At 44.5% G+C, this 24,842-nt stretch overlaps 1 protein-coding gene across 8 annotated transcripts in view; it reads left to right on the top strand.

Moving 5' to 3' along the window:
• The window catches only part of ABLIM1 (actin binding LIM protein 1), a 293,808-nt gene that overhangs the window by 157,117 nt on the left and 111,849 nt on the right, over window positions 1-24,842 (top strand). For all 8 annotated transcript variants that reach the window (XM_042960677.1, XM_015538779.2, XM_007084839.3 and 5 more), the window contains exons 3-4: window positions 14,854-15,037; window positions 18,929-19,038. In XM_042960677.1, the coding sequence (XP_042816611.1) occupies window positions 14,854-15,037; window positions 18,929-19,038 (294 nt within the window). The remainder of the gene's footprint in view (window positions 1-14,853; window positions 15,038-18,928; window positions 19,039-24,842) is intronic.

The following is a 24,842-nucleotide window of genomic DNA, read 5'->3' as shown; positions in this document are numbered from 1 at the left end:
GAACTTGCTATTTGTAGGAACTATTTTTAGTTTAACAAATCTTTACTAAAATAAATGTCTTCTATTCCTATAAATTTCTATTTTCTCATACTTGATCTGTCAGTGTCTATTTTCCTATGTCCCCAATTCCTGGGGTTACCCTTTTCTTTAATACCCAAAGAAAATGGCGTATGCACCTCATTCCTTATACCGTAGCAAGTCCATTCCTTTTCCCCAAGATTCTAGAGTGATGTTGCCCAAATAGAAATACTATGCGAGCCATGTACGTAATTCTAAATTTTTGAATAGCTGTGTTAAAAAGGCATAAAGGGATGGGTGCAATGAACCTTCATAGTGTCTTTTATTTATCTCTACATACTCAAAATGTTATTTCAACATGTAATTAATATAAAAATTATTGAAATATTTGACATTATTTTTTTCATACGTGCTTAATCGCGCATCTCAGTCTGGACTGGCCACGTTTCAAGTGCTCAATAGCCCTTTGTAGTTAGTGGCTACAGTATGGGAAGCCCAGCTCTAGAGAGCCCTTGAGGTTGGCATTCTTGTGGTCCCCTCTTGCTCCAACTTCTTGCCAATACCAAATTCTTGGTCTCCCTTTTTGAATGCTGCTCCTTGGGCATTGCTTCACCTCACACTGGCCACCATGCCTCTTTATTTCCCAAGATCCCACTAACATAAAGCAGCTATTTTCGGCAGACTTTACTGAAGGTTTGGGATAATGGAAGGAAGTTATAGCCCAGAACAGGCAAGACTGTCCTGATATTCTCAGGCCATGTCCAAAACAAGAAGTTTCTCATTAGCTGGTGCCCTTCCTATCTGTCTATCTATCTATCTATCTATCTATCTATTAATAGACTTTGATTTTTAGTGTAGTTTTAGGTTTACATAAAAAGTGAACAGGACGTACAGACCGGGGCCATTTCTCATACTTACTCAGAACTTCCACCTGCCACCATCTTGGTAGGTCTTCCTCTCTCTACAAAGACCCTTCTCCCCTCCGTCCCTGGGACCCCCATTTCCTTCTCCCTTGCCCTGCTGACTCTACATTGTCTTAGAGTTTCTACTTCTTATGAATCCATTAGGATGGTTTCCCGGAAGAAACAGAAGTCTTCTCCTTAAGGAATGTGGTCTTCCTCTTAACCCACATGGCCCAGACTGCAGCTAAGTCTCAAAACAAGTTTTTTTCTTTCTTCCCATTACATCTAAAGCAAAAATGCCATGTCTAGATAGTGAGCTAATATCCCAGGACAGAGGATTTGGGGGAGAGAGAAGTTGCTAAAACCAGCCTGGGCTTTTGGGCGAGAGCTGGCCAAGTGCAGAGGAAGAACATTCAGGTTCTGACTGTGATTTGGGGGCCAGGCAGAGTTTCTCCCTCAAGTTCTCTCCCCTCCCTCACGCCCTACTCTCCTTCACTCAAATACCTTGCTGCCAAAGCCTCATAGTTCTTGAATGGGACCAGAAGTAGCCTTCCACAGTTAGAAAGAATGTCCTAAAATGCAGAAACCTATGGGAATAAAAAGCAGAAATGAACTCTTTCCCTAGGATTGGGTTTTGAAAGGAGACAGAGAAAGAGGACACCAAACATCTTACATGAGAGCCAGATGTGTATGAAGGTAGGAAAGGGTTACTTTGGAGGAACTAGAGTTCAGAGCACAGACTTAAGCCAGTGATCAGTCCATGAGTTCACAGGGTTAACTCTAACAGGATCAAGGTTGGTGAGCCGGAATTTTGTTGGTGAACCCATCTCACTCCCTAAAATGTCTGACATCTTGGGATCTGATGGTGTAGGAGTTATTTATCCGATTAGAAAATGTTAACTGGACACATACTCCTTGTGGGATATTATGCTTAAGTGCTGAAAATAGGAAGAGACAGCATATCATGCTTGTCCTCGAAGATCTCATAGGGTATTTCGAGAGACATACAAATAAGCAACATTTATGATACTGGGTAATAAGTGCTGAGATGGAGAAATAGATAAGAGGCAGAGAGACATGGGGGTGAGAGGATAGTAGTTGAGGTGGAAATAGTGTAGGGTAGCAGCAGGAGAATGGGGGGAGATTGAAGAGACACTGAAAGTTAAGGTTGATAGGATTTGGTGACCGTATGTGAGGAATGAAGAAGGATTCAGGGTTCCAGTTGGACTGCCTGTGTGGACAGATGGCTGCTGCCCACTAAAGAAGTACAGGAGCCCTGGACAGGGTAGTTCAAGGCAGAGAGTTCAGCTTCTCTGGGCTACACTGAGGTTGAAGACACATGGTGCATTCAGAGTCCAGTAGATTTAGCACTCAAGAGGTAGATCATGGTTTGTGTTGAGAAGAAGGTTGTTGTTTTTTTAATTATTTCTTTTTATTAAGTAAACTCTACCCCCAGGGTGCCTGGGTGGACCAGTTGGTTAAGCATCTGACTCTTGGTTTCTGCTCAGGTCAGGATCTCACAGGTTCTTGAGTCCGAGCCCTGCATATGGCTCTGTGCTGACAGTGTGTAGGCTGCTTGGGATTCTCTCTTTCTCTTTCTCTCTCTCTCTCTCTCTCTCTCTCTGTCTCTATCTCTCTGCCACTCCACTCCCCCAAATAAATAAATAAACTTAAAAATAAATAAATAAAAGTTTCTTCCTTGTATATAAAAAAAGTAAACTCTACCCACAACGTGGGGTTCAAACTCATGACCCTGAGATCCAGAGTCACATGCCCTACTGACCAAGCCAGCCAGGCTCCTCTGGAAGAAGGATTTGACAGTGTTTTGGCATCTAGGTAGTGGCTGAAGCTAGATGATTGCGAGTGGCATTGCCCTCAGAAAGGGCAATAAAGAATGCCAGCATCTGAAGGAAGTAGAACCAGTTTCCATTTGTAACCTTGGGAAACATACCCACCTGCTAACGAGATGAGGAAAATGTTTCAATTAACAGATAGTTTCTATAATTAAAAGAAAAGGAGATCCCCAAAGCTTCTGTTATTCTTTGTAACAACCCGATGGGAGTAAAATACAGCTGCAGGGTTCTGGGCGGTGCTGTGCTCTGTCTTCAGTACTCGGTAGTTGTGTTTCTCGTCTTTTCCAATTAGCAGCGATCATCTCACCAACTTAGAGATTTTTTTCCTTAATGCTCATTCTGATATTGATCCAGTGACATGATAGTTTTTTTTAATTATCACATTGTCTTCATCATAGTTGTAATAATGCTCAATGAGAGAATGAGAAATCCATTTAAATATTATATAGATAATATTTAGTTAACTATATATTTAATGATTTTTATATTCAATATTTAATTATAATTCTATATACAGTTCATCATATTGATACATTGTTTGCTATAATTTTTATTATTTATCTCAAACATTTGTTTAAAGTGATGCCCTGAATTCATTTTTTCTGCCCCAAAGTTCTAGAGCATTTAGAAAAGATTGAGGACCAGGGGATCAAGAGGGGCCATTGGGCAAATATCTTGTTTTCAGTGTGCCTTTCCTATACTGTCCTATATGAGATTTTAACTATTCCCTATATCACATTTCTCTCTGAACATTTATCATTATGTAACATATATTACTCATTTATCTTCACCCTCTGCTAGAGAGTAATCTCCTAGAGGGCAGAGATTTTGGTCTGTTTTGTTCACTGCCGTATACCCGGAGCCTCGCACAATGCCCAACATGGTAGATGCTCAATAAGGGGAATGAATGACTGAGTGAATGAACGAAAGAACGATGACCATGTATTTCTTTGGATGAGTATTCGTAAGTGTTTCCAATGGCATAGCTAGTCAACGAGATTGATCAAGTGCTTAAGGTGATAAATGTCCTCACCTGGTTATTAGACAATAACATCATCTTCCAAAAAGAAGGGGTGTAACCCCAATGTTTATAGCAGCATTATCGACAAAAGCCAAAGTATGGAAAAGAGCCCAAATGTCCATCGACGGATGAATGGATAAAGAAGACATGGTGTGTGTGTATACACACACACACACACACACACACACACACACACACACAATGGAGTATGACTCAGCAATAACAAAGAATGAAATCTTGCCATTTGCAACAATGTGGATGGAACTAGAGTGCATTATGCTAAGCGAAATTAGAGAAAGACAAATATCATATGACTTCACTCATGTGGAATTTAAGATACAAAACAGATGAACTTAAGGGAAGGGAAGGGAAGTAAAAATAATATAAAAACAAGGAGGGGGCAAAACAGAAGAGACTCTTAAATACAAAGCATAAACTGAGGGCTGCTGGCGGGGTTGCAGGAGGGGGGTTGGGCTAAACGGGCGAGGGGCATTAAGGAAGACACTTGTTGGGATGAGCACTGGGTGTGAGCACATAGGGGATAAATCACGGGAATCCACTCCTGAAATCATTAGTGCAGTGTATGCGAACTAACTTGGATATAAATTAAATAAATAATACAATAAAATACAATAAAAGAAGGGGTGTGAGCACAGCTTTCTGTCATTGACGACAGAGCTGCGTGCCTGCTGACAGGTAGGACAGCTAAGAGACTGTGCCGAAGGCTCCAGCCAGGCAGCTGTGGGGTAGGTGTTGCTGCTGCTGAGTTTTTTTTATACTGCTCTAGATCCTGTGCTTTCCCCTCTGGGTTTGCCTGGGCAGACTGGATATGGGTTATTTTCAGGCCCAGGTAGAAAGCCGATGAAACCCCAGTGAGTAGAATGGAAGCAGTTTCTTGTATCTCCTAAGAGCCGAGGATGGGCTTTTAATACCTATTTAGAGAATATTAGTCATTCAGAAATTGATTAAAAGGCAGAATTAACCAGCATGCAAGGAAAATCATTCTTTTACAAATATGGTCCCGTCTCACAGCAAACGAGGAACCACTTGTATGCCATCTTTTGTTTATAAAGGACAATCCTTTTGAATTTTGTACCATCTGAAAGTGTTACCCGTGAAGTAAATACAAGGTAGATTTTTTTGAAGAGTTGAGGTTTTGAATTCCAAGCTGGAACAGAATGAGCGCTCCTAAGTTCTCCAAAATACGCTGCTCAACTGACTCTTACTGGGACGGAATTATCCAGGGGCCTCTTGTGAGCAGGGGTGCCAGTAGCCATTTGTTCTGAATTTTCTTTTCAAGGTTGTTTGTACAGCCAACAGCCTTGGAAGATAGAGATAGTGTCTCCGCCTGGAGCAGAGGGTAGATTTGTTTGCTGCCTCGTGTCATAGACACATGGACAGGTTTGCTTGTAGCTCATTATAAAAGATTGGGATTTCCTAAAGCTCACGATTCTTCAGCTGTGACACACACTCGTCGCACACGCATTTACTTCTCTTGCTTCTGGGGACTTACGGGGCTTGGAAAACCAGTAAGGGACACGGAGCTTACACTGACTGCTGTAAGTATTGAAGTCTTTCACTTCTGACCCAGGGGTCGATGTCTTCTGCCGGCACCCATAAAACTAGGGCAGGCTCATCTGTTAGCGTCTAAGGCAAATCTCATGTTCTTTACGGTTCTTGACAACTCTCAGTTCATGTCCTTGAAAACTTTCTTTTTTTTTTTTAAATTTTTAAATGTTTTTATTTATTTTTGAAAGAGAGAATGAGACCGAGAGTGAGCGGGGGAGGGGCAGAGGGAGAGGGGGAGACACAGAATCTGAGGCAGGCTCCAGGCTCTGAGCTGTCAGCACAGAGCCCGACGCAGGGCTCGAACTCGTGAACCGCAAGATCATGACCTGGGCCGAAGTCGGATGCCTAACCGACGGAGACACCCTGGCGCCCCTTGAAAACTTATTTCTTGAGACAGGGTAGGCTGAAGTTGACCCAGCTTGATTGAAAAAGTAGACTATTTCTAAGAAAATGATTTGTACAACAGAGGTTATGGGAGTGCTTATAGAGGAGGGAGGAAAACTGAGACTTTGCGTAGGCATTTTTTTAATGTTTGTTAAACATTAAAGAGAAAGAGAGAGAATGAGCAGGGGAGGGGCAGAGAGAGAGAGAGAGAGAGGGAGAGAGAGAATCCCAAGCAGCTCTGTACTGACAGCATAGAGCCTGACTCAGGGCTCCAACTCACAAACCATGAGATCGTGACCTGAGCTGAAATCCAGAGTCGGATGCTCACCTGACTGGGCCCTGCTAGGTGCCCCTCCTCAGGCATTTTTAAAGCAAGCCTTGAGCCAGTTATATGGTGGTTCTTTTCATCTCCTGACACTGAACCCTTAGAGTGCCTCATGCTCAGGCCTCACCTGTTTGTCTGCTTCCTCGGACTTCCCAGCCTGCAAAACTGTTGTTCATAAGACACCCACCCAGTCGACAGTATTTTGCAATAGCAACCTGAATGGACGAAGACAGGACATTAATCAGACATGCAAATAATCATACCAATGTGACTTACCAACTGTGATCAGTCCAACAAAGGGAAAATAAAAAGAGCTGCATGAACAAAGACCGCGAGCCTGCGGCAGGACGATCTTGGTGTGGTGGTGGTGGGGGGAGGGGCAGGTGGTCAGGAACGATCCCCCCACCCCCACCTCTCGAAAAAGAGCAGTTTGAGCCAACAGATAATGGCTAAAAATCCAGCCACCACTTAATTCCTCCGAGTAATAAAAGTCAACTAAATGGACTTCATTATTCCAAAGAATAGATTTGCATTCTTTTCTTACTAAAAGTCCCTTGACTTTTGTGTAAATCAACCCAGGAATGTTGACGCTTGAGGCCTTCAGATCTTTACCATGTGAAATGTTTATAGAGCATCTATCACATACCCATTTGGCGTGCCATTCTGTAGAGGGTTGAGAGGTATATATGACACGGTACCTACCTCTAAAGAACCTGCGATCTCGTGGCAAGCTATGCGCCTACTAGTGGGACTGTCACTGGCCACAGACAGGTGCAAGCGAGTGGTCCAGGGTCAAGGCGTGCTGAGTCGGGGGCTGCAGAGGCCACCCAGAGCTCAGCGGTCTGGATGTTGCCAGGGAGGAAACAGCATCTAATAAAGAACGGACCCTCCAGAAAACTTAATAACCTTCCCAGGACTGGAAGTGGGGCACGTGCCAGTTTGGTTCAGGGGTAGGGGCTGCGTTATTCAAGACAGCGGATGGTGAAGACAGAGGGTGCAGCGAGAGGTGACACTGGCCTTCGTTCAGGCGAACACCTGCCTACAAAAGCAAATGGGACCACGATGTTCCCATTGCCATTTGAAAGATGGCATTTTTAAACATTAATTATAGTAGCTATTCCTTTTCAAAAATGGAATTACTGTTAATATGTTATTTATAGCCACATAGCTTTAAAAAGACTTCTGAACATTGGGTGTCTGTGGAAAATTTTTAAACTCTGATCATGTAAACCCTTCCCTCAAGGTAGCATTGCAGAAATTGTCATATCGGATTATGTTTTAACAGAGACCGTTACCACATAGCAATATGAGTCTCGGCTCTGTGTTAGAGGATATGGAAAATGCCGCCTTTTGATGGCTTTTAAAAACCCTTTGGCCCCTATAATGGTCGGTTCACCAAGAGAGCCTGTAAACATCAAACTTATTTTTGTTTATTTATTTATATATTGAGAGAGAGGGAGAGAAAGAGAGAGAGAGGGGAGCGGAGAGAGAGAATCCCCAGCAGGCTGCATGCTGTCAGTGCAGAGCCCGACTCAGGGCTCGATCTCATGAACCTTGAGATCATGACTTGAGCTGAAGTCGAGAGTCAGACATTTAACCGACTGAGCTACCCAGGCTCCCCAACATCAAACTATTTTTAAAAAGGTTATGTGAAACTATTAGAAAATTCAGGCTACAACTCTTAACTAATGTCAACGAATTGCAATACATTTTTTAGGAATTACTCTTTAAAGCCTGGGTTTTGTAAAGGGTCTTGGGATAAACATCCCATCTCTAATAGCACCTTCCACATTTGCCATCTTAGGATTTGGAGATGTTTCCCAGGTCAGGATCATTCCACGTTGAATATGTGCGTTTATACAATGCAAGGATCTTTATGGAGTAAGATGGATGAAAATTGTAAGGTGGGGAGTTGAATGTACAGATTCGGGATTTTCTGTATTTAGTTTTTCCAAAGGAGAATTGTATCATCTAATTTATATGCTATAAGAACTAACTCTTTAGGTTTATATCTCATTTCCAAAGTGGAACTTTAGGAAGTGGTGAAATTATGAATTCGGTTCTCTTTCCATTCCAGTGTAATCCCGTGATTGGACCTAGCAAAAAGGGCCGAGAAAGTGATACTATCACATTGTCCATATCCGAAAGAATAAGGGCGTTTGCCATCCTGGATAGAGAGGCCATTTATTCCATCATAAAAATTTCCCAGCCATAGAGTCAGTACAGCCTCCTTCAGCTGTACTATAGCTGTCATCACCTCTGTGGTGAGAGCTGTGAGTTTATCTAACCTCCATCTCTTGGTACATATAAAACAAACTTTCCCCCTGTTTTGTCCTCCTTAGCTGGAAAAGAGCTGATTATTGATTGGCTTAAAGTAACTCACTGTACACGTAAAGACCATTATTGCCCTGGCCTCTTTTTCTTTAGACTAATCCCAGTTTCATCTGCTTTGTTTTTTTTCTTAAGTGTTCTCTCCCCGCCCTTTAATTGTTCCTCTTGCCACCCTGTGAACCCATTCCAGTTCCTTCTCGTGCGCCTGAGATGGTGGAGTGCTTAACCAGTCACCGTCTTACTCTGTGTCATCGGGTCCTTCCTGGTACTGCTAAATGCAAAGTGGGGCAGGGTCTGGTCCTGTATATAGCACATGTGCATTGGAAGGTCTCTTGATTGTTGGGTTGCAGTTAATATTAGTTGCTAAGAACGTTCAGAGTCTTAAAACACTTGAGAAGTTGGGGAGGGTGGGGTTGCTATCTCGGCACCACTGTCATGATGCCAGTTAGGTGCTTTCAGAAGTAGGGATAATGAACTGGGGCGCCTGGGTGGCTCAGTCGGTTAAGCGTCCGACTTCGGCTCAGGATGTGATCTCGTGGTTTGTGAGTTCGAGCCCCGCGTCGGGCTCTGTGCCGACAGCTCAGAGCCTGGAGCCTGCTTTGGATTCTGTGTCTCCCTCCCTCTCTACCCCTGCTCATGCTCTGTCTCTCTCTGTCTCTCAATAATAAATAAACGTTAAAAAAAAAAAGTATGGTCAAAGATTTTATTAATAAAGAGGTTCCAAAGTCATTTCTTTCCATCTAAAGCTCTTGGCTTATTATTATAAGTTCAGACTCTGAATTAAATACAAGCCCTCAAGTGCCTTGCTTTGGGGACTCATTCTGCTATCTGGACCGACCTGTGACTATCTTCTTTCTCAGATATGATGCAGGGGTGCCTGGGTGGCTCGGTTGGTTGAGTGTCCAACTCTTGATTTCCGCTCAGGTCATGATCCCAGGGTTGTGGGATCAAGCCCCACATCGGGCTCTGCCCTGGGCATGGAGCCCAGGACTGTCTCCCTCTCCCTCTCTCCCTCTGCTCCTCCCCTGCTTGCATTCTAGCTTGCTCTCTCTCTCTCTCAAAAAAAAAAAAAAAAAAAAAATCCAAGATCATTTAGAAATTAACGTAAAAAAACTATTTATTATGTTTTTTGAGGCTTGGTATTTGCTTCCAGGATGGTGCATTAGCAAATAGTTATTTCTGGTGAGAATCTGCCCCCTCACATTATTGTTCGAGTCTCTGTTCTGCTATTTTGAGCTCTGGGTTACAGCAGATAGTACTTCTGAGCTTCAGGGTATGGTATTTTCAAACACATGGCTCTCCGTTTCGGAGCAAAAGCAGACTCAATGCGACCCCACACTGTAATGGAATTTTTGTGGTTTGGGAAGAGTCTATGTTGAAGTCTACTTTTATATTTTCAATGAAGAAAGGATTTGAGGAAATGGAAATGAATAGAATAACATCTTGGATGAAAAAGATTCTTTTAACATGTAGTTGGAGCAGAGGATAGAGGCAGAGAACGGGAAGTATTTGGTATTCACACCACTAATCCACCATGAAGAGCTTGGGAGGTCGACACCCCGCGTCCATCCCACCCCCAGCTCTAGTGCATGGCGCCCTAGGAGGAGTCAGGAGCAGTGCTGGCCCACGCAGGATAGGACAGGGTTTTGAGGGGTTTTGAGGACAGGGTTTTGAGTGCTACTGGTAAAGCAGCACTTCTGGAGCACATGGTCTTGATCACCAGAAATGAACGGCCACGGCCACGGCCATGGCCCAGTAGCCATGCTGGCAAGTTCAGAGGGGCCCCACACAGCCTGTGATGGACTGACCGCTGGCAGAGTGCCAGACCAAAACCCCATGCCTGCCCTAAAAAAACGAGAAGAAAGGACCCCACCCCCGCGGCTCCTGGCCCCCAAGTAAAATTCTTGTGTCACCACATTGAAGACACTGGTCCCGTTTGCTTAACAACCCTCCCTCTCTTGCTGGTATGACTTGATTAAAGCCCCAATGTGAGCAGTAGCCCAGCAGAGATGCTCCGTCTACTGATATAAAAGAAGAAAACATTTGCATTTTACCCCCAAGCCCACCTTTGGGTGGAGTTTTAAGTATTACCTATTCTAAGTTTTTGGCAACGTGAGCTGCTTGACAGGCAGTTGGAATGTGACTGCAATGAGTCTGTTGTAACATAAAATGTTAACTGCTGTTTTTAGAAAGTTGAAGTAGTCGTTGCTACCACAGCCCCGTTCATGCCTCTAAACTACTGTTCTGTTTTCCCCCTTATCTGGCACCTCCGTACTTTGTTACCCTCCTATTCCATGGGATGTTTACAAACCGGGCAGCTCTCGTTAGTTTTTTGGGTTTTTTGTTTTTTTAAAATTTAAGAGCTTAAAACATGCCTGTTACTAATTTCACGGCTTTTATATGAAATTGCTTGGACACACATATTCTTACCCAGTTCATGGGGTTCAGTAGTTTGCAGACAGTGAATTCAAGAGCGGACGATCGACAAGGCGCATGGCTGATGGTGGCCATGCCAGGCGACGGCAAAGCAGGCAGGGTTCAGTGGGGCCTCGACAGGGGCGTGTTTTAAATAATTGATCATTGAGAAAAAAGCAGTTAATCTCTTTCACTGGCGGCTCTTTCTTTTTAATGAAACGAATCTGTGCATTTCCCTGGGCCGATGTTAACTATCAACTAGAACAAAGACAAATCGAGCACCCCACGCTAAAGATCTAAATATACCCTACTGAAGTTTGACCTTCCTAATGGAGACTTCGTGATCATTTCGATGGGAAGGTTTTGCTTTGTTTCATCAGTTAGAAGTATTTGCTAAGCTGTTAGTATGAAACACACCGAAGGGTTCTTAAAGCTTTGGATATTTTTGGTTAGTATATACGCTGTGGAAGCGAGCACTGGATATTTTTGGCTAAAGAGAGGAATCCCTTTGTCAAAGTGTTATTTTCTTTCCTTTTTTAACTTAATTTTTTAATTGTTATTTTAGAGAGAGCGTGAGCAGGGGAGAGGAGCAGAGAGAAAGAGAAAGAGAGGCAGGCTCCACGCATAACGGAACCTGACTAACATGGAACCAACTATTGCCTACTGGTTGTTTCCAGTTGTGTTGTGTTTTGTTTGCTAGTACACTGTATTATAAAATTATTTATAATTGGTGAAGGCCAGAATCTCAGTAGTGACAGCAAGAAGGCAGAGGAGGGAATGGTTCAAAGGAACATTTTGTTGGGAAAACAAATAGGATTTCGGGGGGGTAGTTGAACATTTTGGTATTAAGAGTGGAGAATGAACAGTGCTGGCATGTTACTGAAAGAAGGACTAGAAGAAAAACAGAAGGTTATAGAGAGATGACGTAGAAGCAAGAGGATGGACTTTGTTTTATTTTTTTTTTTAATGTTTATTTACTTTTGAGGTAGATAATGAGCAGGCGAGGGGCAGAGAGAGAGGGAGACACAGAATCTGAAACAGGCTCCAGGCTCTGGGTTGTCAGCACAGAGCCTGACACAGGGCTTGAACTCATGAACCGTGGTATCATAACCTGAGCCAAAGTTGGATGTTTAGCTGACTGAGCCACCCAGGCGCCCCATAGAGTATGTTTTTAAAATGCCAGGCTTGAGATAGGCATGCTGTCCATGCCCACTGGGCAGTGAAAAATAAGGGTCTACAGGCTTGGGGAAGACATCAGAGATAGAGACATTGGTCCTTTGCACAAAGTCGTTGTTGAAGCCTATGAGAGTAGATGAGATCTGTCCCCAGGGTGGCCTTCTTCTAGAGGAAGGAAGTAGCATTCATGGCAGTTACCTGCATCTAAGGGCCTGGCTAAGGGGACTGAGAAGCTGTGTCAGAGGAGGAATAGCGAGTAAAGACCTTTGATGACCCCTGCCTGTGAGCCTTTCTTCAAATGCTGGTTTCCTTGTGTATAAACCACCAAAACCAATGGCACAATTTGATAAGCCAGTTTGGGCCACTGCTTTGAAGTTAAGAACTAGGCCATATCAAATCTCAAAGGGGCTCAGAGTTCAATTGTAATTTGGCAACTCTCAACAGAAGTTACAAAGTCATTTTTTAAGACTACATTAGGATTATATCGACTAGGACCTTTAAAGGAGGGTCCGTGTCAGTTTCACAAGCCCATGTGACGTAGAAAGGCTGCACCAAATACAGGGAATTTCTACAACATTTACAAGTAGCTCTGAAGCTATCTCACAATCTGGATTGGCATAAAGATCACCCTGTTGCCACCGGATCTTTCTTTTTATAAAGGATCTGTGAATTTTTATTTTATTTTATTAAAAAAAATTTTTTTTTACATTTATTTATCTTTTGAGAGACACAGAGACAGAGCACAAATTGGGGAGGGGCAGAGAGAGAAGGAGACACAGAATCAGAAGCAGGCTCCAGGCTCTGAGCTGTCAGCACAGAGCCCAACACGGGGCTCGAACTCACAGACCACGAGATCATGACCTGAGCCGAAGTCGGACGCTTAACCGACTGAGCCACCCAGGTGCCCCTGTGAATTTTTAAACTTACCCAAGGTGATTGGAGGGGAAAATAAAGAGAGTTACCAGTAGTCAAAATCATTATTTTGTCACTTCTCGTGGCTTTAAGAAATACCTACATTTGCAAGAGCAAGAGAGTCATCAAAACTGCTGATGCCACTGAGGAGTGACATCGCGGGGAGCTTGCCAAGTTTGATGCCGGATTCAAGTTAATTCACTATGTTCCTAGTAATACCTTCGATACCACGGCTGAAGATTCCTGAAGAAGAATCAAAAGGAGTGAAGATGAGGACTCTTACCATAAAATACTCTGTCATCTTCGGGGAAAAAAAGATATGTACGTAGAGCAATATCGAAGAAACCTCTCTGGGGTGTTCTGTGAACCCCAGGATTGTGTTTGTTGCTGTTGAAGGAATTGGCGGTCAGAGTGCAGTCAGTCCATCCCTGAGCTCCTCCCACCCGGAGGACCTGTTTGTTAAGGAAGAAGCAGGTGTGTGAGCAGTGGGGGCACTGGCAGGTTAGAGGAGGCAGCAGGTGGTGAACGAGCTGTTTTCCAGGTAATGTGATCAGAGTCATATTTATAGCGGTGGTCATTTTCAGGCATGATGGACTCAGGCCATCATCTTGGGTTACTTGATTATAAATTGCAAAGAAAGAGGTCGTAGCTGTGGAGTGTTGATGGAAACAAAGGCTGATGATTCCACAGCGGAAAGCTTCTTTGTGGCTTCTGTGTCACCTTGAAAATCTCTAACGGCTCGGAGTAGGAAAGATTGCTACCGGAGGGGTGGGAGAGTAGGCACCATATTCTGGCAGAACCTCACTGTGCTCAGCACTAGGTCGTCCGGAGGCATTGATGAGTCACGGGAACTAATTAGAGGAACGCTGGAGGTGTTCCAGCAGGATTCTTAGGAAAGCAAGTTTAGTGGTTGAGCTCCCCTTCTCCCTGCCCACTGGGTGCCTGTTCCAGCTGCTTGCAGGAAGAATCAGGAAGAATCCGGGATTCTTTGCCTAAGGCCCTTAACTATATAGAGTCACCCAACCCTGGGCATCGAGAGGTTGAGACTGGAGGTTCCCGGCCATGGCTGCTGCTTCCCAGGCCTTTGACAGTGCAAACTCTTTACTCTCCGGGTCAGCCTTGGGCTTTATTTTTGGACAAGTGGCCGTGCCCTCTTCTGGTCTTGTCTCAACACGTAGGCCACGCCCAAGCCCCTGGCACCCGGGGACCTGCTTCTCTGCACCGTGTCCATGGTCCACAGCTGCGCAAGAGACACCAAAATCCGGACGCAGTAAAGCATTCCCTTTTGCGTGTACTGAGGTCCTGAACGATGATTTTATCTTGGACATGTTCCCTTTTCTTCCCCCTTTTGCCTGTTCATTTTTATCTCTCCCTATAATATATAAACAATCGACTTATCCTATTTACCGCACAAGGAGAAAATTAAACGTCCAAATTATTCATAGCTGTGGCAAAGTATTTCCAGAGTGTGAAAAAAATGGACTCAGACATTTCTGCTGCTGCTTTTGGTATGGTGGGAATTTATTACTCAGCCCAGTAATCGTCTTGGCCCAAAGCAAATAGTTGTGTGGGCCAGCAGTGGGTCCCTTTCCTAAATCGCTCTGCCAGAGATACCTTTGTTCCTATTCGAGACAGCCTGAACCAACGGCATCTTTCCATCAGAGACGGATTATCTCTGAATCTTAGACATACCGCACAAGTCGTTGAGACCCAGCCAATGAATTTTACTCGTGTGAGATATTCCATCCCTCCCGAAAGGAGGGATACGAAATGGGAAGGAGGCAAGAGAGAACTCAGAGCCCCACAATAAATAGCTCTTTGTACCAGTCCCCTCCCCTCACCCCAGCCCACTGAGATCATGGAGTAAGTTCACAGCACGCAGTGGAAGGCATTTGCTGCCCGGCAGCGTGGCAGACGATGACCAAATGTGAACTTGTCTTTCCACAGTGTGCGGCTGTGACCTGGCACAAGGGGGCTTCTTCATCAAGAACGGCGAGTATCTCTGCACCCTGGACTACCAGAGGATGTATGGGACACGCTGCCATGGCTGTGGGGAGTTCGTGGAAGGAGAGGTGGTCACTGCCCTGGGCAAGACCTATCATCCCAACTGCTTTGCGTGTACTATCTGCAAGTAAGTGGGGGCTCCCCTAACGGAGAAGCGCTGGGTTCTGCTCTTCAGGCCTGGGATATACGCCTTTTGTCTGGAGATGTACTGTCTTGACATACTCTTTTTCTGATGTATCCTTAAAGTTTTTAAAAAAATCTTCCTATTATTGTATCAGTCTTAGTCAAAAAAGTAATTTAGTTGGGAAACTTTACCCGTGATGTCCTCTACTAAATAATAGGACTGATTTTAAGGGGCTTGAAGGCAACTGGAAAGCGGCTCTAGGTCTTGAAACTTTTTTACATTTATTATTATTATTATTTTTTTGAGAAACAGAGTGAGACAAAGCGTGAGCGGTGGAGGGGCAGAGAGAGAGGGAGACACAGAATCTGAGGCAGGCTCCAGGCTCTGGGCAAGCGGTCAGCACAGAGCCTGATGCGGGATTCTAACCCACGAACTGTGAGATCATGACCTGAGCCGAAGTCGGACGCTCGACCTACTGAGCCACCCAAGCACCCCTAGGTCTTGAAACTTTTTGAGCAGTGAAAACATTAGGAGGAAATAGCATAACTTCTCGGAAAGATAAAGCTGATTTGGAAGAAGTTCATATGGTTGTGTGTGTTTGAAATAGTCTCCCTTATAGCGGAGCGAGGCAAACTCTGCCCGTGTCCCAAATGAGACCCAATATCTGTCTCTGTAAATAAAGTTTTATTGGGACACAGCCACCCCCGTTTGTTTCCAGATGGCTGCTGATGGGCTGTGTTTGGCTACAGGGTCAGAGCTGGGCAGTTGTGACAGACTCCATAGGATCTGCAGAGTCTGAAAAATTATTTGCAATCTGAACTTTCAGGCGGAAACGTTTACCAACCCCTGTTCTCTAGGCTTCTATCACCTGGCAAGGTTAAATCTTAATTGCCCAAACCAGCTTGGTTACCATGATCAGTCAGAGAGAAGAAGGCAAGTATGTGAAGTGTGAGTGGGGAAATGTGGTTTCATCGTTGTGTTGTGTTGAATGCTACACATAACTGAACCTAAGATGACTTTGATTCCTGTGCGAGGAGAGTCACCAACAAGGGTCAGCTACTTTATTGATCGATCCTAGTCGGGCAGCCCCATTCCTTTTAGTGTGGTGCTGACTGCTATGTGGTCCAGTTCTATGGCTTTGTTAAAAACTACAGTTCAGAGGAGGTGAATTTGCTTTGTTTTTAAACATTTCAGGTTTCTAGGCCAGAGAGATGTAAACTCTAAAAAAGGTAAACTTAATTTTATATAATTAACCAACAAGGTAATACTCAGAGATAAATCCTAAGATTCAGATGACATAGTCATGGTGAAATTATTATTGTAACTTTTTATAGCCATCAGTCCATTTCTCAATTATATTTTTTTAAATCCTAATTTTAAAATTCTGAATTATTGGGCTGAAAATTGTTCTGCATTTAATCCAAAGTAAAGTTTCCTCTTGACCTGTCCCTTTTCAGACTGTAGCCCACAGCCTGGTTAAAAGCCCTTGCCTGGCGTTTGAGTCCCAAGTTCTGGTCCAGCTTCCTGGGCTGATTTGAGACCTATGTGAATTAACTTTTCCAAGGCAATTGCTTCATCTATAAAATAGGAGGCCGTGATCCGAGTGATCCCCCAAGCTAGGATGAGCGTTGGACTTCTTCTGTGGGGAAGGTCTCTTTACAAATATCTGTTTCTAGCTTCCCCCGCCACCCCCCCCCCCAAACTCTCCCGCTGACTTAGTGCTTTCTGGAGGATTCCCAAGTATGATGTACTCATCCAACTCACCAGGTTGGAAGGCCCTGGCCCAGATACACTCTAAGAGCCCTCCCGATCCTGGCCTTGAGAGATCATTGTTTTAAATTTGGTGATGAAGGGAAAACATCTATTAGTGTTAGTCCCGTCTCTGGACGTTTGAGCCAGTGAACAGCTACTCAATGCTGCTACCGCTGACCCAACAACATTGTACCTGAAGTGGAGGGGCCTCCTTTGTGGGTTACAAACTTTAACCCACGTAGCAATTCTGTGAAGTCAGCCAGGAATTAGTGTCCCTAATTATGAGTGCCGCGGAGTGTCGGAGCTTAACGGACGTTCCCAAGGTAACACTGCAAGGTTTGAACTCAGGTTTCCTGACTCCAAATCCAGTTCTCTTTGTGTTTACACAGAAGGAAGTGAACCCATGTGGGCAGAGGACCCAGTGGGCAGAAGGGGGAGGTATGCGGATCATTTATAAAATTACAAAGCCCCAAATTTAAAAGACCTGGCCTCATGTTGAGACCTGGACTCGGATGTATCCCCTCGTGGATCCAGGTGGGATTCAAGTCTGAAAATACAAGCTTGGCTCAGAGGCTAGAGAGGCGGCTTGGGGGCACAGTTTGAGGGGGTGCTCACGCTCAGGGCCGTGCATTGCGGGGCCTGTACCTCCTTAAAGCCTGTGCCCCAGGCGCCTCACTGGCCTCACCCTAGTCCTGGCCCTCATCGGAGGCAAAGAACCTGTGCTTGCTTTGAAATGGCCCCCCAACTCCCGATGCCTCGCCCACAGAGCTGACTGGGGGCCTGTTCAGGTTTCATTAATGATGCAATAGGCCCACTGGCATCTACCAGAGTGCAGTTTTGATTGTTAAAGATAGAGAAGTCCTGAGTTGGATGCCACCTGTACCTGCCGGTGGCCCAGTCTCCCGAGCTGATCGATCCAGGGAAGTCACTTAACCTCTCTGGGCCTTATCTGAACAATGGAAAGTTACACAGCACCATGAGAGGGGAGGAGACTGCCTCAGCTCAGCACTTGTAAAATGAGGTGGGGGGGGGGGGAGCGTAAGAACTTAACAACGCTCCACCATGCACCTCTGTGGCGTGGTTTTGAGTCCAGATTTACTACCTGTGTGTGCATGACGGTTCATTACCAAGTGTGAGGCAGCTGAAGGGCCACTTAAAGGAGCGATCGCAGCTGTGAAAGTAATATTCCTGTCAAGGAGCTGGAGTTTGTTCTTAAGTAATTGTTCCTGACTCACATGTGGGGGGATGTTTTGCTTGGGAGTTTTGCATTTCCTAGCTGACAGAATCACACATTTGAAAACTCCTGTTAATGAAGAGTATCGGCAAATTGCCAATTACAAGTAAGCAGGTGTGGAAACTGTCATATACCTATTTGTTAATGACTTTTGTTTTTGAAAAGCTAGCTGCCTGCTGAACTGGCAGGAGAAGAGACTGGTAACATACACGCAGAGGCAACATGTTTGGAAAATGTCTGTTACTGATAAATGTCTAAAGCAAAAGGAAATTATCTCTCTGAAAAGAAGCTAACAGATTTTTTTTTTTAAATTTTTAGAAGCTAACGGTTTTTAAACAAGTATTTACAGCACTGTTGTGTTTCTCCACGAGGCGCTGGGTCTCCAGCACTCCAGCTCTGGAGGGAGACATCCAGTTCACCCACTCAGATGTCTAGGACAAAGTCTAGTTGGGCACCATGGCCCCGTAGCTCTAGGGAACTGAAGGAGTTAATGTTTGACCTGTAACCAGTTCTCCTGGGGAGGGGCCTTACGCTTGAATAGGAATTTATGGCATTTAAAATGTTTCTTCTTGAAGGATTTTCCATTTGGAAAATGGAAAAGTTTTGTGTGTTTACCTGGCTAGGTGACTTGCTGGAACCTCCCTCCACTAATGAGTAGAGGTAAATTATTCCATTTTACTGTCTGGTTGCCGGCAGAAGCAATACGTTCTCGCTTCTTCTCAAAATGAGGCACGTTTATTTGTTTGGACTATATCCAGCTGGCTGGCTCGGTTAGGACCGCATTTCAGACATTTTGGCTGGTGCTCCTCAAAGAAATGGATTGGCACCGGAGGGCAGCAAGCCGAAGGAGCAGGGAAAGAAATTAAATTGCTGGAATAACCTTGAGGGCAATGTCTTTCTGTCTCCAGGCGCCCGTTTCCACCCGGAGACCGAGTCACGTTCAATGGGAGAGACTGCCTTTGTCAACTGTGTGCGCAGCCAATGTCGTCCAGCCCTAAAGAAGCCTCCTGCCCCAGCAGTAAGTGCCCTGGCCACCTGTTGACCTGAGCTCCTAGTAGCTCAAAGGTAGCTTAGGCAAGTGCCTTCCTTTTTGTGCAGCTGCTATAGCTGGAGACAAGCGTAGTCGTGTCTAAAGCATTGGCAATCGTAAAACGTGAAGCCTTTGCTAAAACCCATGAGTGAGAAGCATCTCCCTTATTTCAAAGACATAAATAGAACTGGACGTCAAACTGTGCATTTTGAGGGTAAATAAAGGAAAAAGAATGATAAGACTTTACGTGAGAAATGCCCATTCCCTTAGTCTCGGAGGTTGAGATGTGCGGACATCTGGTGGCAAAGTGATCGATAGCTCTGTGTGTTAAAGAAACTGTCCCCAGCGGTGATTTATCCTTACCCTTAATTCTTTATATTTGTTATCTTTAAATATGTATTCACTTAGAGGGTTTCTGACACTTACTCATTGAACAGATAGGTTTTTTTTTTTAATATTTCTTCACCTTTGTTCATTTTTGAGAGGGAGACAGAGTGTGAGTGGTAGAGGGGCAGAGAGAGAGAGAGAGAGAGAGAGAGAGAGACAGAATCTGAAGCAGGCTCCAGGCTCTGAGCTGTCAGCACAGAGCCCGACACGGGGCTCTAACTCATGAACTGTGAGATCATGACCTGAGCCGGACGCTTAACCGACTGAGCCACCCAGGCGTCCCTGAACAGATAGTTTGTTGAGCACCTACAGTGTGTAGTGTTGTTCCCACTGGAGATACAGGCTGTGAACAAAGACTCAGCATCCTTGGGAAGCTTACTTGCCAGCAGGAACGAGCAGACCATAAATGCATACACAAAAATACTTAATATGTGAAGAAAAGGAAAGTAGGAAGAAAAAGCAGGGTAAAGGGGCTGCATTCATAGGGGGTAGTTGGGGGAGACCTCTCTTAAAAACCTAAGGAGCATCTGAAGAAAGTGTGGGAATGAGATACATATGTGTCATGGGATTTATCATTCTTCGTGACGAGGTCTTGTCTGACCTGTGGGAATCTGGAGAAAACTAACTTGCCCCCAATCCTTCCCCCAGCTAACTTCCCTGATAGGCCGGTCACACTCTTTCTTCTGATAAATAACATTGGGTAAGTCAGTTAACTTACTTACAATCAATGAACCTCTACCTCTGTCTCCTCCCTGGGACATTAGAAAGTAGACCAGAGGTTTGCCTTAGTTTCTGGGGATTTTGCCAGTCTTTTGGGAGGTTGGAATAAATTATTCCACTAAGTCCCCCCAGTCTCGGTACATAAGAATGAACTCAGCCACTTCTGGTCTGGAGGAATTCTATGCAATCTATAGCAGGGATTCTAAATCTTTTTGTTAAAGAATAATCCTTATACTTAGAGAGAGAGAAAGAGAGAGAAAGAGAGAATGTTTTGACCAAAGCATTTGCATAGAAATTGGATTTGACCATTGGGAGGAAAGAAGAAAATAAATGTATTAGGGCGTCTGATTCAACACAACCAGGTCCTTAGCATGAATTTATATGTCCTGCTGATAAATATTAGCAGCCTGAATAGGACAAGAGCTATAAAGTAGACCCCAGTCTTTGACACCTAGGGGAGTTTGTAGTGCTTCACTCTTCATATCTACCCTGCCCCAAGCAGGTCACTGGGAAGGTTATCACCCCGTTATCTGGGAAGGCCTGCTTTGAAAGTGCACTACCAAAAACTTTGGAGGAGTTCTTCAGTCTAGCTAAGAAGCAAAGGATTTGGGGCGCCTGGGTGGCTCAGTTGGTTAAGCATCTGACTTCAGCTTAGGTCATGATGTCATGGTTCATGAGTTCGAGCCCCACATCATGCTTGCTGCTGTCAGCACAGAGCCCGCTTTGGATCCTCTGTGTCCCCCTCTCTCTCTGCCCCTCCCCTGCTCATGCTCTCTCTCTCTCAAAAATAAATAAACATTAAAAAAAGAGAAAGAAACAGAAATAGATATTTTTCAAGGCCCCTGTCCTCTTTGCCCATGCAATTTGGGAATGGGTTTCCTCATCAGAGTGCTACCAAAATGGTTATTCCAATTTTTATCAAACATGTTTTTGCTTTACCTGTATTTTCCATCTTATATGACATACATGTTATGCACACAATAAAGAAATAAAAATTCTAAGCGTAAAAATGTATCCTACTCAAATTCATTATATCCTTAATGCTAGATGTAATAACAATTGCTTGTGTGCAGATTGTTGGACAAAATCATATTTTCTCCTTTGCTCTCAAAGGATGAAATCTCTTTTCTATGCAACTGCCTTGGTCAGAACAGTTTTATTTTCAACAAGTACTGGTCTATTTAGATCAGTACTCAGATAACATTTATGGGGCATGTGGGTGTCTGTTAAAAAAAGAGTTCTTATATATGGATACACACATGCAAAATACCCAAGCTGGGCGGGCACACAAATACTATGTGGCAAGGGAATTTTCAGCAAGTTGCTGAAATTCACTGGAGCATGCTTGGAAAACACTTGCTTACTCTTTGTAATTCTTTTAAGAATTGTTGTGTCCGTTAAACTATCCTGGTGTGACTTTAATTCTTATTTTGAAAAAATTCTTAAATTTGGGGCACCTGGGTGTCTCAGTCGGCTCAGCCTCTGACTCTTGATCTCAGCTCAGGTCTTGATCTCAGAGCCGTGAGTTCAAGCCCCGTGTTGGGCTCCACATTGGCCTCTGTGCTGGGCGTGGAGCCTACTTTAAAAAAAAAAAAAAAAAATCTTAAACTGGGCCAATCTCCCCTACATCAAAGCAAAAAATGAAACGCCTCTTTGAAACTGTTCACAGAGCCAATGAAGTAGATCAGAGAGCCAAGGTCCTCTTTCCCCTTCGAAATGTTCTTTCAAAAACGAATCTGCTCTTCTGAACTGCAATTTTTATTTCACGATCGGTGGCTGGTTTCCCATCATCACTGAACAGGAGGGGAAAGACAGTGGGAGAGGAAGAGAAGAAGTGAAGGGTGGTCAACAGAAGCGACATCAAGGATGCGATGAGAATTCACGCAGAATAATTTCTGCTTGAGCTTCCTGGATAGAGGTGCGGTTTCTGCTACAACCAATGAGGAGACCTTGTCTGCACTGCTCTGGTTTAGAGACGACTCCCGGTGGCATGCCCGTGACGTCACGGTGCTCCCGTCCACCTTACGTTCTTTTAACCTTTATATGTGTTTTGTCTACTTCATCACACACCCTTCTGGTACTCACTATGGATCAGGTACTGTGTACCTGGTCCACGAATTTTAACTCATGTAATTCTCAGAACCACCCACCGGGTTGGCACTAAAACTAGCCCCTTTACGCAGAGGAAGAAACGAAGGGCCATGGAGGTGAATTTACCCAGGATCGCAGACAGTAAGCAGTGGGGCTGAGTTACAGACCTGGGCTGCCTGGCTCCAGATGCCGTACCGCGTGCCTGATGATATTCCACAGCATGGGCTTCACTCTCTGCTGAGCCTCAAACGATGGCCTGACTCGTCCGTGTGTTTACCTGAGTGTCCTGCCTCCAGGGGCTGTGCGCTTTCTACACGGCACAGCTGCCTTGCTTTTGTAGCCAGGTTTGATGAATGGAAGCCACCAGGAAGTTATTCGCAGAAGCAAACTACTTCCCTTAAAGATGATCGCCCCTGAATTAGCTAAAACTCTTGCGGCATCCGGTCTGCTGCAATGTGAATTCAATAAGCAATAAACCTTCCGTACCCTGGAGCGATGGTCAAAATTACCTCAGAGGGTTGTGATGAATGTTAATTAAGTTGTTTTTCCTACTTAAAAAAAATCAATTGCCCATGTCTAGCGGATCCACACTTTAAAAATAAAAAGTGACGTCCAGGAGACGTTAAGACCTCCCAGGTCACATGCACTCCACTGAGGCTTAATTTTTCTCCAGCCTTCACGTATTTGCCAGCAGTTGGGGAACGGGATTCACACGGGTTAAGGAGCCTGTGGGGGGGGGGGGGGACGTACATGCGTGGCATCCTAGAGTGTAGGGAATCAGGTTTGGACCGTCGTTTCCCACACGGCTTCTGTCTATTTCAGGCACCTGAGCAGGAGTGGCTGTTGTCTGCAATGACCTTTTCCATTTCCAAGGGTGTCTGACTAGCCTCTGATTGCGTGTGGGTTTGGTGGGTTGACGGGGCGACCACCCCCACGCAAAGGCATGCCAGCCCATCTTCCTCTCTCTCCCCCTCTGCACAGCATTGTCACGATTCCAACTGCAGTAGAGACTTCTACAGGTATCGGGGCAAATGCTCTAGTCGGCCCGAATTTAAGTCATTTCAGATAAAGAATCACCTGCATGTTTCCAAAGGGGAGGAAGAACTTTTTCATTATTTTACATTTCTGTGCGGTGCAGTGGCTTTTGATAGTTGCAAGGTAATTTTTATTTTATCTTAAATTCTCTCCCCCAGATCATCTGCAGGTTGAGTGGGACTTGTCTGCTGAGACACCTAAGAATATGTCGGGTGGTGATAATCCGATGCCGCCCTCAGACTGCTTGGGTCACATCCTAGCTCTGCCACTTGCTAGCAGTCTCTTTACCTCTCCAGCCCCCACTGCCTTATCTGTAAAATGGTAATAGTTACCTACCTTATAGGATTACACGGATACATATATGAAAGTGCTGTTTAGTTATAAGACAATAACCTACTGTTCGGGCATTTATTTTTGAATATTTGTGTCAGACCATCACTACTTTTTGTGACCCTGCTTTTTTCACTCTGGTGTTCACGATATGTCTTTATGTGCTCATTTGATACTTTGCCCCAGTTTAAAAACCAGTGAAGGTAGGAACACAGATAGCCCCTGGATTCTTGGAGTTTGACTCTTGGTGATGTATTTTAGGGCAGGGTCTCCAAAATCAGATCTGCTTTAGACACTGCCTGTCGAGAGGATGTATGGGTTCTGGACATGTGGTGGCTGGTTCTAACCCCTTTCTACCACGCACAGGCTGTGTAGCCTTGAGAGTTCAGTCTCTGCCTCCGTTTGTTTGCCTACAAAACAGGACACAATAATAGTTCCTTTTTCAGTGGACTGTGCAGATTCATATAAATAACATGTCTGAAAGATTCATGACATTTAATAAGCTCATCTGTATGCTAACCATTATTCTTTACGGAAGTTACAAGACTAGAACTTGAGCTTTAGAGATATTTAGAGCCAGAAAGGAACAAAAGAAGAGGGCACAGCATAATGGTTAAGAATATGGCCTCTCCACTTCAGAAAGCCTGGATTGGAATCTTCATCCTCCTTCTGCCTGGCCAGGGAGCCTTGGACAAGTTACTGACATTTTAGAACCTTACTACCCTCATCTAAAAATTGGAAAATAACTACTTCCAAGGGTTATTATGAGAGTTGAACGAAATACTGCAAGAGAGGACAGTCTAAATATGGAGAGGGTTCTTGTGAAAGCAGTGCAGGGGGAACCCCAAACAGACCAAAGGACTTGTTGTTCTGTGTCCCGAGACATGAAACTGGAAAGATGGAGTGACAGGGCCAGGTCTCGGGAGGCCTTGAGGAGTTTGGCAAGGTGGAACTTCTGAGAATAGTTTTTAATCTAGAGGATGACCAGATGAAAACAATGTTCTAGAAAGATCAGTATGGTAATGGTGGTAGTGCAAAATCAATGCAAAGTCAGTGCAAAATTATGATTTTGGTATGCAAAATCAATGCCTGGGGATCAGCGATCTGCCCATTGATTGTGGGTAGAGGTAATAGCAGGGAACAAAGACGATGAATGTCAATGTCAAAGAATGATACAGGTTGTCACTCATTCAACAAGCATTTCTTTGAGTACCAACAATGTTCCACCA

The sequence above is a fragment of the Panthera tigris genome, chromosome D2 (assembly GCF_018350195.1).
Source record: "Panthera tigris isolate Pti1 chromosome D2, P.tigris_Pti1_mat1.1, whole genome shotgun sequence".
NCBI classification, from domain to species: Eukaryota; Metazoa; Chordata; class Mammalia; order Carnivora; family Felidae; genus Panthera; species Panthera tigris.
The sequence above is the reverse complement of the archived record's forward strand: the minus strand, read 5'-3'. Positions and strand labels throughout refer to the sequence as shown.